The 15,240-nt window shown below is 50.6% G+C and overlaps 1 protein-coding gene across 5 annotated transcripts in view; it reads left to right on the top strand.

Moving 5' to 3' along the window:
- The window catches only part of LOC105181690 (SAM and SH3 domain-containing protein 1), a 388,936-nt gene that overhangs the window by 302,408 nt on the left and 71,288 nt on the right, over nucleotides 1-15,240 (top strand). For all 5 annotated transcript variants that reach the window (XM_025306536.1, XM_025306535.1, XM_011138643.2 and 2 more), the window contains one exon: nucleotides 4,184-4,230. In XM_025306536.1, the coding sequence (XP_025162321.1) occupies nucleotides 4,184-4,230 (47 nt within the window). The remainder of the gene's footprint in view (nucleotides 1-4,183; nucleotides 4,231-15,240) is intronic.

Here is a 15,240-nt window from a genome sequence, read left to right as displayed (position 1 = left end):
TCTGAAGAAGCGAGCGAAGGAGAGATTGCTCGCGCGCGAGAAACGCGCAGAACAACGGGAACAACGCTCGAGTGTGTATATATATATATATATATATATATATATATATACTCGCGCTGACTTCGTCAGGAAGGAATTTGCATGCCCGAGTATTCTCGAGCTCTCGGCGCGACGGACAACTTAAAGATGAATGGAGCAGCGCGCTTTTCTTCAGTTTTCAATCACGTAAGGAGGGGGCAGCCGCGAGATAGAGCGAGAGCAGCCCTCGCGACAGCCTCATCGAAATTCTTGGCGCGCGAGCGCGCCGCGAGCGGAAACCATTTTCGCCATTCGTTTGCGTCGGCCGCCGCGCGCCGCACGACTCGCGCGCGCTGCCGATTCTTTCCGCTCGCCGCGGTAATCATGACTCTCTTAGCGACTCTCTGAAGCGATTGCCGCTATCCACGGAAGAAGCAATCAGTCCCGCCGACAAGTCGGGCGCTGCTTCGCGCGAGCTTCGCGAGAAAAGGAAAAGCCCGATGCGCGATCGATTTTGACGGCCGACTAAAGGAGATATTGGGTTTTCTCTCGCGGAAATATCTCTCTTGTAGTTACCATGCTCTCTGAATTTCTTGAAGCACGGTCTCGTGCTTGGAAATCGGTGGGAAAAAAGTGGCGGTATTTTCGCTCTGAGCGACACGGTGAAAATCCCACTCGGGCAACCGGAAGAGCGAACGCTTCGCTCGAACTCTCAGCGGGGTCCTGACTCGATATGATCGAATGTGCCAATCGATTATAGCGAATGTGTTCCTGTGACGTTGGAATGCGTCAGATTCGCTCTTGGGTTCTGAGCGAAGCTATTCACTCGACGATTCAGAATCGAGGATTCGCTCAGTACGAGCGAAGAATTCGAGTGACTCGGTACGACGAGTACCTTCCGCAGACCGACAAACATTTGTCACGACGATGCGCCGCGCCGACTAATGAAAGGATTGAGAGTTTCAATTAAAAATTTCGCCTCAACTCCCGTGTCGTCAGCAATCCCAAGACAGCCGTATTAAAAGTCCAAAAAGTCGCGACAGCCGAGAAGCCTCGTTAAAAAGAACTTTCTCAAGCTTCGTCGGAATTAACAACGTCGATCGTTAACGGAAAATACATGAGACACGTTTGAGGCAGCCGCGCGTGCTGGCGTCGTACCGTAGCTTCCTCTGTCGCGAAATTAGCGTCGCCTATAACAAGCGACCGCTCCCTCTTTGAGCGCTCTGAGCGGCGCTGATCCTGGCCGGCGGCGGCGGCTTTTGGCCGCGGCGACGAAACGCTATTCGTTTGCGCCGCGTTGTGAACGGTCTCCATTACGAATCCATTGAGGGGGCAAAGGCCACTCAAGGCAATCGACTCCACACAGTGGACCGTGAGCGGAGACAGAGGCAGAGAGAGGACCATCACCGCGCCGCCTCCGCGCCGAGGCGAAGCGAGACGAGACGAGACGAGACGAGACGCGACGCGACGCGACGCGACGAGGCGGCCCGGAATGTCCCAAGCGGAATTGCAACGCGGTTTGCTCGCGCGCCGAGATGTTAGCTTTTCGTCAAAGGATCCTATTAGTATGCGGTTAGTATTACGGCGCGGTGTATCAGGATATACGTTGAGGCGGAACGACGCTATCTATTACCGATTCTCTGGCACGTCAACACTACCGACCTCTTCGCCGTTCTCCACCCCGCGGACCATTCTACCCCCCGAGCCCACCCCGCTCGCCCTCTCTCGCTCTTCTGACACGTACACATACATAATACGGAGGCAGAGCACTCCGAGCACGTGTGTATGTGTGCGTGCACTTCTCTCGACTTCCTACGGCGCGGATCGCCTTTGTAGGTACGTTCGATAGAATCGAGAGAACGCCGGGGGATCAGTCAATAAGACGATTAGCCCGCGCTCCTGGCACGACCCTTAACGTTAGCTGGGAATCGCAGTGCGCGCATTCCGCCGTGATCTACCGTAAGAGATCGGCCGCGTGTCTGCTGCCACGGCAGGATACCTGAAATACCTTGGCCAGGTAGAACACCGTTCACTGCGCGTCGGCGTTCACGACGACACCACGAGCAGGCCTCGCGTGCTCTCCGAGAGCCGCGTATCGGACTTTAGCGTATCTCTCTCTCTCTCTCCGCGGCGCTTCGTCCGCCGGAAAGCGGCCTCGTCACTAATCAGATCGCCGACTCGAATAAAATGAGCCGTTTTTGTCCGTGCGCGTCTCGCTTGTTCGTCACGCGTGATGCTCTATCGAACGTGGCGCGTTGGCCGGCGAGAGAGCTCCTCATTTTTCCGGCTCTTCCTGCGAGACTACGAGCGACCATTGTCTCGTACCGTTACGTTATCTATTATATTCGATCGTTTCTCATTAATAATTGTACAAGCTAACGCCGCGTTGATTTTTCGCTCGGACGACGTGTCGAATTTCGAAGCCAGAACATACCTTGTCTGCTCACGTCGCGCTGCGTCATTGATATTTTAATTATCGATTATTGACTATCGAAATAAATAAAGAACAATATCGTTTTACGTTGTTATGTCTCGTTATACGTTATTAACGTGACAATTATTTCTTATTAATTGCACAGACGCACGCCATTGGCTTTTCGATCGAACAGCGCGTCGAGCGACAATTATTTTCCCATCTCTTTCTTTGAGAGCAGAAAGCACCGCCTATTCTTGTTTCGTTGCATCATTGATGTTTTAATTATTCGTCATAAATTATACAGACGAGTGTCATCGATTTTTATCCCGCTGCTATTTATTACCAATTGTCCGTGCTTCTATTTGCGCGGAGACGCGCAATACCGCAAACACGGCGAATCAATTAAAGCGTTAACGAGAGGACTAAACGCGCCGCGCTCTGTCATCCTCTCTTTATCTCTCCCGTCTCATTTGTCTCTTTGTATTGCCCGCGAGGGTACCTTCGCGTGATTTCGAGCGTGCATGCGCGCATTCCGGAAGCGGTGCCGTCACGTCTACGAATGGACTGTCCGACGGCCGTAATTGTTGGTCAATTAAACGCCTGTAAAACACACTTTGATCTCTTCCGTTCCGTTCATGACAAGTCGCGCGATGAAAAAAGAAGAATTGGGGAAAAATTGTGCTGCGGCCATTCGGGACAAGAGCGGACAACAACGAGCGCTCGTGGGACTGCGCTGCAGAAACTCGTCCCAATAACGACATAATAATTCCGCAATTTTGCAACACAGAATCCTGTTGCCCCGTTAAACCGCGCACGCGCGCGCGCGCGCGCGCTGTAATGTTGCCTTTGACAATCGGTACATAATTCGGCACGCCGTCGCCCGTGGGGAAATCATATTTTGGCCGCGTAAAACGAAGTAATCTTTGCTTGTTTGTCACCATGTAGCATAGATACCGCCCGAAAAAGCCCAAAAAATATAAAAATGTCGAATCCTGCCGCTCTCGACGCCAACTGTTTTGCGGACGCCGTTGCATAATTACTCGAGATGTGCGCGTTACCTGCGAATGAGAGAGTAAAGAGAGAGAGAGGGGGGGGAGAGGGAAGGCATCGGCAATTGACGAACTTGGCGATGTTCCTTGTCGCGTTTTCGCTCAAAATTTTACTATGTATCGCGAAATATATATAAAACAAATTCCCCCGTAAAACTAGAACGCCGCTCGAACGGACGACGGCTCGATATATCCGCGTAAATGCTATTTTACACGTTACACAAATGACCGCGCTAAACTCTCGAGCGAGCGAGAAGCCAAATACATATTACATAGCAATTAAATGGAAATTAACTCTTCAAACACCAGTAAATTCATTATCGGCGCGTAATCGAAGCATCGAAATGCGCTCGCAGGATGATACTCCATTTCAGCTCGTCAAAGGAAGTATTAAATCCCGACAACCGGTCACTCTATTACGCTTAACATCGATACTCGTCACTTTGACACGCGACCAGCCGTCAAGTATATCGACCGGCTGTTTGTCCGGAAATTTCGCCGCGAACTATGTCGCCGCGGGCGAGAACGTACGACAAACGACGGGGGAAACGAGGGCGGGAAAAGCGCGTAGACACCTCCATCTCTCTGCCTCCACCGCCGCCGCCGCCGCCGCCGCCGCCGCTTTTGGCGGTCGCCAAAAGCGGCGCGCCGCTTCCTTTAATTGTTAGCATATTTTAACCGTAATTTTCCTCTGTTCCAGTTGTCTGAGCCCGAGATCCGCGTTCTTCTACGAGTTCCCGCCTAACGGTAAGTCGCCACGGCTGTGCATGACCTTCGCAGGTTCATTTGTCTCTCCCCGCTTGAGATTTAAGAGGCGCGCGGCCTCGGAAAATCCGAGCCTTCAGTTCCCGGCTTTGCCGGCATTCGCCGGGCCGAGGCTGCCGCGAGAGTTCACGAGTTGTCGATCCGCGGGCACGGTCGCGCTGACTGACACGCATCGGTGACGAGATAACGCGCTTTTCATCCCCTGCTCGTCGGACTCGCGTCTCCCGGACGTTCCACCGGTCTTTCACCAAGCAAAATCGTCCGGTCGCCTCAGGCACACGACAGGCTCCCCGTTCCTTTTATAATAGCTGAAACCAGCGCTGCACTTTGGAGCTTTGTCCCTTTCCTCCCTTCAACGCTAAGTTATACACTCGTCTCGTTCTAAAGACAAAGAGCGCAGACCACTTGTGCGGGAAAGAACGGGCCTGATGTAACGAATGCGCTTGTTCTCTCCGAGCTTGTTCTCTCTCTCTCTCTCTCTCTCTCTCTCTCTCTCTCTCTCTCTCTCTCTCTCTCTCTCTCTCTCTCTCTCTCTCTCTCTCTCTCTCTCTCTCTCTCTCTCTCTCTCTCTCTCTCAGTTTAGATAGACACGCACGTGTGCCATGCGAGCGCGAATTAAACGTCAACAGTTCAAGCAAGCAAGGATTTAACGCATCGCATCAAACGCGTGTTTCTACACTCACTAGACGATTAACGCAGGCGACTCGAACGTATTCTATTGCGTAACACGCGTAACGCGAATGGAACGTTGCGCTCTCCGAGGAGACATTCCTGCGACGCATCGGACGCGCGAATCTCGGATTTTCCACGGCGATGCGACGCGAATGACGGACGAATCGTGACAGGCAGCGACCTGCTCGGTGACAGCCCTGGTAAATATATAGAAAAGGGTACACCTCACCGATTTTTTTCATTTTGAAATATGTTATAAAGGATGAAATTCTGAGTGACTTTTCCTAACACAATTATACGGGGGTCGCTTATAGTTTCTGAGATAGTTGACTTTAAAGTTTTATACTTAATTGTACGTGGAAGTGTATTTGAAGTAGACAAAAGCAGTTTTCATTCACTTTAAATATAGGAAAAACAGTACATATAAGCGGGAGAAGGGCTCTGCCCCTCCCCCGCACCCCCTCCCCAAACAGATCCTAACCTAACCTATAACTTATTGCATCTTTATATATTTTTGGATGTTGTTGAAAAAAGTTCTCTTAAGATCTATCAGCTGGCTCAACTTAACTTATTATAATATCTGCATATAATTAGGTGTTGTGGCTTTTAAGGAGATCTTTTCAACATCGCCCAACAATATATAAAGATGCAACAAGTTAGTAGTCAGGCTAGGATTTTTTTGGCGAGGGGGTGCGGGGGAGAGGCGAAGCCCTTATATGTACTGTTTCACTATATTTGTATATGTATACACTAATGTTTGGATTAACTGTTTGGATTGTACTGTAAATAACGTCAGCTTATGATATCTGAAATTTAATTCCAGGATAATCAAAATTCCAAAACTTAAAAATCAAATATCTCGGAAACTATAAGCGACCCCCCCCCCCCCATGTAGTTGTATCAGGAAGTCACTCAGAATTTTATCCTTTATAACATATTTCAAAATGAAAAAAATCGGTGAGGTGTACCCTTTTCTATATATTTATCACAGCCCTCTCGCTGCTTGATACTCGTCGATACTCGCGGCGTACGAGGTTTGATCAAAAGTAACGAGAATTTTTAATTTTCTCGGAAAGTATTTATTTATTTAATCTTCAATGTTTATCCCATCTCCTTCAAAGTAGTCTGCCTGTGATGTTATATACACTTATGCCAACGTAGTTCCCAGTTTGAGGAAAACTGATGGAACTTTTGAGTTTGGGAAATAGGAAAAAGTCAACAAGAGGCCATGTCTGGAGAATAAGGTGGTCTTGCGATGGTTACGCGATGCTGTTTTTGTTGAAAATTCAGCAGTTTCGGAACAAATTTTACCGCCACTCGTTTTATGTTCCAAACAGTAAAAATCGCTTCGCATGAGCCGTATGAAATTCCTATTTCTTCAGCAACCTCTCTAATGGTGATTCCTCTATTAGCAAGCGCAATCTCCTTAACTTTTTCCACTGGTTCTCATCACTGGTGGACGTGCTAGGTGGACGCCCAGACCTCGCGTCATCTTCGATGTCTTCTCGGCCTTCCTGAAAGCGTTTGTACCGTTCACAAACTCGTGGTTGTGACATAGAATCGTCGCCAAAGGCCTTCCTTAACATTTTGAACGTTTCGCTGCACTTAATTCCGTTTTTAACACAAAATTTCAGACAAACTCTCTGATCCGACATTTCGCCACGTACAAAAATCGCCACACACACACACACACACACACAGACACACACGCACACACTAAAGTACGTCTTGCTCATTCGCTCGCCAAACACAAACTAAGCGTCGCAGAGCTGCCTGAAAATTTACACGTACGTCACTGCTAGTGCTACCAACACACCAAAAAAAGAACCAACTGAATAAACAAGATACAGCGCGCGCAATTTCAAAATTCTCCTTACTTTTTGATCAAACCTCGTACAAGTCGCGGGTCGAGCAAACTCCGGCGCGCGGACCGGTGCTGGGTCGCACCAAAAGGAGCGCGAGCGGCCATCAGATTCGAATCCAGCGGCGGATCATTTAATACATCGAGGGTTTTGCATGATGCATAACATTCCGCGCGGTATGCGAGCGAGAGAGCGTGCATGCATACGCGGCGCGGGCGCGGGCGCGCGATTTCCAAGAGAGGCTCGCGCGCCGTTCCTTCGTGCGCGCAGCGCGGCCGATGAAATATATCTAAATGGTCTAACAATGGGACGACCACGAACGACTGCCTCCTTCCCCCCCTTGCCTTGCCTTGCCTTGCCTGCCGACGGCGCTGCAATGCGCATCGTTATGTGGGAATGCGGCGCGAGGAGCGGAATCACGCCACGCGTCTTCGCGTTCCGCCAGCGCGAGCAGCGCGCGGCAGCTGCAGCTGCGGAGATCGTGGCCGCGCCGAGCAACATTGTTGTCTCGCGTCTCATCTGTTATACAAAACGCGGATAATGCCGATCGGAGAGCGAGCGCGCGCCGCTTGTAATCTCATATTCAAGCTCGGCCGGCAGAAGAAGGGACGGAGGTCTCGGCGATAGCTTGACTCTGTACTACTTGGCCGTAGCTGTTAAGCCTCTTAGCATCGCCGTGAATGATAAAGTTATTTACGGATCTACTTACAGCGACGAAAAAGGACGAGGGAGGGGGGGAGAGAGAGAGAGATTTGCGTGTGCAGAAATGGGATATTTGCGCGAAGCGATGGAAACTCCGTGTCGATGGGGAACGACGCGAAGGCGCGTCTCGACGACGCTGTATATTTCTTTAATCAAACCGCGTCCCTCCCTCCCTCCCTCCCACTCTCCAGCGTGCTGCAGGGTGCTCGCAGGTCTCTACGATTTCCAGTCGAAGTACGATCTTTCGCGATGTTCGAACTGTAATCAAAGATGTTAAATCGTAGTCTCGAGTCGCAGAATTGCAAGTATATCGTATACGTAAGAAATAGATCCGCTTTTGTTAAGGGTTTTGTTTTTTTAGATATTCCAAGCTCAACCATGATATCGTGTCTCCGTCAGGTCGATCAGCAAAAAATACTCGCGCGGTTTCGTTCGTTTCACGAACCACGTGACATCATTCCAACGTGTTCACGTCGCGTTGCGTTGCGACGCGCGTTACCCCATGTTACGTCGCGAGCAAGTTGCGCAGGATCGCGTGTGTGTGTGTGTGTCTGTTACGCGATCGCAGGTCCTTGATACAGATATTTATTGCCACACTGATAGAAAGATATAGTTGAATTAACTATAATCTCACTATATTTTATAGTTCATTTTGGCGTCAACCATATTTCTATAGTTCGTCGAACCTGCAAAATATAGTAGAATAAACACAAACATATAGTCAATGATTGTCTTAAATAATTGTTTAGTTACTTTTACCACATATATATATGATAATTTCTCATTCACAGATATAGCGAGATTTAATATTCATATAATTACATCTGTCATCATTTGGCAAATATTCTGGTAATATTGAGACTATATAAAAGAGTTACTTTACCTACCATTTTATATTTGTATCCATACATTAATTTTATTTTAACTTACTATAATTCTTGGTAAAAGTATTATATGGTTGATTATACTATGCCTGTATCGTAATTATTACCGATAGATTACGGTAATACTTACTATAAATATGATGATGATTTCGAACTATAATTTAGTTACTATATCATTAGAGTTCCAAATATCATAGACTTTTCTCTCAGTGCATCTGGCAGCAGCGTGACCCGCAATCGCATACCCGTGGTATCGCGTGTAAGGAATACGCGAGGCTACGACGATTGCGTTCTATCGTCCGCGCGCGCGCGCGTTCGGCGGCGGGTCCACCGGGCGATTTCCGCCCCTCGCAAGAGACGCGCTCGAGAGGGTAGTTGTATCACCGGTGCGCATGCGATCGGCCCGCGAGGCGAAATAAAAGCGAGGCGAAGGGGCGCCGCCGCCCGCGGCGCGGTGGTATTTTTCGAGATATCGAAAAACACTTTAGATCTCCCGCATTGGAGAGGCGGTCCGGCCGGTGAAGAGGGGAGGAGGCGCGACCGACGGGGGGCCTAAGAGTTGATATTTCATTTCTATTGACTTCCACCGCCACTCTCGCATGCGCACGCGCCCTTTCCAGCTATGAATATATAATTGAGATCGAACTCCCCTCTCTCTCTCTCTCTCTCTCTCTCTCTCGTATGTACATGTGCATATATATGTATGCATCTTCAGCACCGAGTTGTCGTCTCCCTCCATCTTCTTTCCACGGGAAACGCTCGAATTCTCCGATGGTCTACTTGGCTGAAACCGCGTTCGTACATTCGGCGGACAGACTCGTGTTGGTTCCGTCTGATGAATTCGTCTTACAGCGCGATCGAGTTTAAGCATCGCGGCTCGTACACGTTTCTGTCTAATCTGAAAATCCCATCAGAGACGGTTAGGATGAAATATCGAGGGGGCTTACGGCGGTTCGTCGAATCGTCAATGATTTCGTCTGCTCGAAAGATGAGTCACGACCAGTGACACGAGAACTGAACGATTGTCTGACAGGGTGACGGGAAATGCTGACTAACGATGGTGTGTTTTGATCGAACACGACATGTCGTATATTATTGTTCCGTTATCATCGATGAGAAATACAGCCGGAAAACTGATCAAGTTTCTATCTTCGTGAGGCTGCAGCAGCCTGTGCCTTCCGTCTCAATCCGTCAAGATCTCGATCGAGTCGTAGCCGCTGTGTGATTCTCGCGGTATCGCGAGATTTTACGCGTACGTACGCGCAATCTCTCGTGGAAACTCGGCCGCGCTGAGCGAGAAATCACGTCCGCAAAAAGCTCTCGCTTCTCCATGTTTCTATTTCCTTACCGCGCGCGCGCGCGCGCGACATATATTCTTTGTGTGTACTCGCTTCTTGTGTGTCATCTCACCGCGAGTACATCCGCGCGCGCGTATCCTTTATTTTACTCGCCAGAAGAGTGCTCGCGCGGTGTGCGCTCGCTCGCCGCACCCTAGACAAGAATATTCGCGAGAAACGTCGATACCGCTCAACCATCTCTCAACGGCACTCTCTCACGCTGTAAAATGTTCCGAGTCATAAAAATACTCCGCATTCGCACGACGACGACGACGACGACGACGGCGACGGCGGCGGGAGGTGGCGCGAGAGGGTTAGTAGTAGATGAGAGTGGGCGGCGAGTAAAAGGAAAGAATCGCGCAACGTATCGGGCTGGGGGAAAGGGGATCTCTCGGTCTTGGTGTTTTTCGACGTAATGCTGCTACGGTCTTCCCTTCGTCGCTCGACCGAATTCCAAGATTCCCTCCGGTCGATGTACTCGCTCTCGCGTCGTTGACACCTCTCGACCATCTCCCGATGTTCCCGGCCGGGAGAGGAGGACGAGGTCCGGGGGGACTCCCAGCGGGCTCGTGAAATTCTCGATTCCGTCCGTCCCATGCCCTTCACCGCGCGTTAGCGTATCCGCACGTCGCCGTGCCGTGCCGTAGCGTAACGTAACGTAGCGTGGCGTGGCGCCGCACACGAGAGAGAGAGAGAGAGAGAGAGAGAGAGAGAGAGACAGAGGGATACTCTGCTGAATCGTGGCGACTAATCAGTTTAGGGCGGAAACGCGCGAAGCGGCGCGCGCTTAACAGTAATTCCGTGTAAGAGGCGTCGATGCCGGATTGCTGCAGCACTTAGCAGTTGTCGCGTACTACACAACTGTACGGTATATACGGCTGGGGGACCGACCGAGAGAGCCAGCCCAAACCCCGAGTGTGTAGGGGTTGCCGGGATACGCAAACACCCTCGCTCGCTCGCTCGCTCGCGCGGCTTGTGCTTGCTTGGCGAAACGCACGGACTGTGAGAGAGCAAGCCTGTTTGTCTGGACTGGAATCCAAGTAAGAGGTGGGCGGCCAGCAGGCGGCGGCGGCGGCGGCGGCGGCGGCGGCGGCGATGGCGGTGGCGATGGCGGTGGCAGTGGCGGTGGCGGCGGTAGCGGCGGTGGCGAGGCGGGAGAGAAGTTGAGCAAGTGCGCTTATCCTTGCTGCATAGCGTGCGCGCAACTGCATCCTGCCGACCGCCTCCGGTAGTAAAGCGCACGCTATACACCGTGCAGCCCGGTATTCGCCGTGCTGCCGGGCTGTGAATGGTAATGAATGCATCGTACGTTTGCGCACCGTACGATGAATTCGTCGAGATGTCACGCGTCCGGCTTCGGCCGCTCCTGCCGGTAGGCGCGGTTAATAGCTCGTCTACCCGAAGAATTTCCGCCGTCGGATATCTCCCTCCGACGACGTTTCGCGACGATCGGGACGCGCGCTAACGTTACGGACAGTCGCGCGCGGGCTTTTCGGCTATGTGCGTGTCTTCGTCTTTCTCATCACCTTATTATCAGCTGATTTTTCACGGAGACTAGCAAGAGGAGGCAGACGAAAGAGTTAAGACTAGAGGAGGAAGACTAGACCCGAGTAGAAATTTATCCCATGATCCTGATCAGGTTAACCTCATTTGGACATCAGGTCCCAATAAGGTAATACTATCGGGTCCTAGTAAGTCATGTCCACGCAGCGTGGAGGATCTTAGTAAGGACTCTTGGTCAGGTCCTTATTGAGTTACCTTATGGAATCCTTATTACGTTTCTTTTTCCAATTATGGCTCCTGATTACTCGCCACGGCTATATTGGATGATGGCATTAGAAATAAGAAGTGACACGCTGAGAATTCTTTCATGTCATTTCCGAACAAAAAGATATTTGCATGAAATAATATTTTAGATCGCTCGAGCATACTTGTAAAATGTTTCGGAAAAGAAACATCAGATGAATATCACAAGGTGACAAGACGTAAAGTAATGTTAAAGAGAAAAGTTGCATGTCACGTTAATTTTACAACTATTTATAGACTGCTAAGAAAAGGATAGTTTCTGCAGCATTTTACAAATATATCCAAGTGATCTGTGAAGTGTTTTTTCAATGCAAACATCTTTATATTTGGAAGTGACACCCAAAAATTTTTTGTTAAAACTTGATGATGCAAATCATATTAGGTACAATCAATAAGATCTCGACAAGGACCTGATTAACTGAACCATATTATATCATACACTAGGTTGCTACATCAAGGTCCTAATATGGACCCAATCATTATAACCTTATAAAGGTCTTCCTTACTCATTTGTCGTTAGGACATTATAAAAACTGACTTAGGATTACCTTTTATTCACCCTATCAGGTCCTTATCCCAATGTTAGGTAAACCTGATCAAAATTTCTAGTCGGGGAGGGGGTAGCCGCTCACCACCTGATTGATTCGGCCGTGAGGTATTTACGGATTACCGTAACGAGATCAGACGTGCGAGTACATTGAATGCCCGGCGTGACGGAATGCGTGGACTCAATGGAAGCTAGCTAGAATGCGTTTATCTTCCGTGCGAGCGCATTTCGCCGACGTCACGTTCCGCTTACGGTGACGGTCGCGTCGGAGCCGATGATTGTGTGTGCCGTTGTACCGCGCTCGCGCCTCCGAGCCGTTGTGAAGTTCCGCGTGCGACGAGCAGCGAACGCCGGCTGTTCAAATAAGACGTAGCGATGAGAGCCGGAGATACGCGTGTCCTCTCTCTCTCTCTCGTGTGTACCCTCTTCCTTTTCACTCCTCTCCTCCGTTCTTCTCTTCTTTCTCCCTCCTTCCTCTCTGTCTTTTTCTCACGGAGGACGCGCGGTAGGCACCGTAGGACAATTTTGAGCAAACGGCTGTGCCTCGACGCGTTAAGTCGGCAAGTGGCACGAAACGTTGCGGAAAATGTGTCGCGTTGCCCCGTCGACGACAGCGAAAGGTATTTCGCTTTCGCTGCGATTACGTTCTTCACGAAAAAAAAAAAAAAAAAAAGAGTCGATCGTTTCCAATCTCTCGCTTGTAACGTACGTGAGAAAAAGAAATTCAGATTCAGATAAAGCGTCACCTGCGGCGACAACTGGCTAACGCGAATTCCTCGTTAATAGTCAAACTTGAAGCGTGAGATCTGCGAGGAAAACGCTGCGAGAATCTGCGCCGAAGGGAGGAAAAACACGGGACGCAGCGGCGTTTCGCTCGCCAGGATCCTGCGCCACGTTCTCGTTTTTCTCTTGTTACCTCGGAAGGAGCGGGAAACGCCTCGCGCAAATCGCGTCATTAATAAGTACAAGCGCCGGTGATGTTGCACGCTCACCGTTACACCGGGCTCGAACAATAATCCGATATGGCCGACGTGTTACGGATTATCGTGGATTACCGTGCGTGGAATGATAGTCGTTGCGAATTTAATTGCTGGAATGCTTACTCGCTGAACTGATTCCTTGGCCACTGCTGATTGCTAAATACGCAACTGTGGGAAAGCAGATCCGCTCTGTCTGGGGGGCAGAATCCGATGAGGAAACACGCTCTCGCGCGCGCGCGCGTACAATGTGCAATCGCGAATCGCGCGCCATTGTGCCGGTGTTTTCGTCTGAAATCCATCGACGGTGATTGCGTTTGTACTCCGTGACATACGATCGCGGATTCGCCGCGTCGCGAGCGAAGTTTCGAAAGTCCCGCGAGAGACTCGGAAGTGAGCCGCGAAGAATAAGGATCAGCGAGTTTCGGGCGTAGATCAAAGGGAGGATATGGAAGGCAGGACGACCGACTTTTCGCGCGGAACTCTCCGAAATCTGCATTTGCCCGTATGACGCGCTGCGCGGCCTGAACAGAGATGGAAACGGACGTTTCCTCTTTTCCTCTCCTCGTCTCTCTCTCTCTCTCTCTCTCTCTCTCTCTCTCTCTCTCTCTCTCTCTCTCTCTCTCTCTCGCCGGCTTTCCTCTTCGCGATCGAACTGACCTCGATCCCCACAGGATACGTTAGTTTTACTTCTTACGGGAACATTTCGTCACACGTCGCGTCACGAGCAAAAGTGTGCTGATCCCACGCGATCTGCGCGCTCGCGCGCGATTATTATCGTTCGTGACTGTCAGATTTCGACGTTCCTAAGAAGCGACGATTCCAGCGGGATGACACGTACGTCGTATGTCCGAGCGTACAGCAACGACGACGACGACGACGACGACGACGACGACGACGACGATTAATTACGCCGAGATAATTATCACGTGTATTCCCGAAGGATTACACACATATTCCGCTGTGTTACACGTCACGTCGGCGTGTACGTGAAATCCCCGCCGTGGAGTTCACCGTAATCCAACTTCCTTCCGCGTCGGTCTGCTGACAGCGCGACGGCGCGGCAGCGGCGGCGACGGCGGCAGCCCTAACGGCAATATATTTTCGCGCACACGGGCCTGCCCGCGAGCTGCTTTTCGATTATTCCTCTCTCTCTCTCTCTCTCTCGTTTTGCCGTTTCGCCCGCGAAAGATGTGTGTGATCAGCCCTCGAGCTGGCGGATAACGACGAACGGCGAATTGCGGGCCCATTGGCCGTTTTCCGCACGGATCGGGCAAAGTCCGATCGAAAATACATTCGACGGGAACGTCGAAGAGAGAGAGAGAGAGAGAGAGAGAGAGGGGGGGGGAAAGGAGAAAAAGAAAGAAACGGAAACAGCGGAACACGTTTTCTCGAACGACAAACCCGACGGGGCGAGGCTTTTTAACGCGATTGCTCTCTGACGGCGCGCGTCCTGGCTGTGTTTCCGTACGAGCAATTGAATCACTGCCGGCAATCAAGAGGAACTTTCGCGCAAAGAGGAAAAAGCGAGTCTGAAACGTGGCGCTCCGAAGCGATTGCCGTAACGCGATTTGTCCGTCGCAATTCGCGGCCCAGTTATTGTGCTTTCAGCAGCGCTGCCTTCACGCGACGCGACGCGATTGGTTTTCCATGTAGGGATGACGCGCGCGCGCGCGCGATTGCGGGATATAATAAAGTGAAAATGCGACGAAAAATCGCGCAGCCTTGACAGTAGAACCCGATTACGCTGTCGTCGCCGGCCAGCGACGGATAAATACGATTGCGAGCGTCGAGTCACTACGCGATTCCGCGCCACGAGCGTCACCGCGCCGAAGAGCGTCTGATTGCGTTTTAAGCAGCATTCCCACCATGTGTGACAGCTTCGATCGGCCGGTATTTTATGCCGGCGTTACGCAGTCTCGAGACTCGGAGGAGAGCTGCTAGCCAGAGTTATTCTTCGCGGAGGTGCTTTCACGCCGGCGAGAATTAAGCTCCGCTGTATTAAGGCTGAGTCGAGTCCCTTAGCCCGATATAGGTGATAAAGCGGCATAAGCTTAACTTTCTTAGTGCCACATCAATTGAGCGATGAAGGTAATAAAAAGATACGAGTATATGCTTTTAACGTCGTCGTGCTACTTTACGGCTTATAGCGCTTCACCTTCGCACCGGCCTCGTAAAACAAAGCACCGCAAATAAGGAAACTTG

The sequence above is a fragment of the Harpegnathos saltator genome, unplaced genomic scaffold, assembly GCF_003227715.2.
Source record: "Harpegnathos saltator strain DR-91 unplaced genomic scaffold, Hsal_v8.6 scaffold789, whole genome shotgun sequence".
In the NCBI taxonomy this organism is placed as follows: domain Eukaryota; kingdom Metazoa; phylum Arthropoda; class Insecta; order Hymenoptera; family Formicidae; genus Harpegnathos; species Harpegnathos saltator.
The sequence above is the reverse complement of the archived record's forward strand: the minus strand, read 5'-3'. Positions and strand labels throughout refer to the sequence as shown.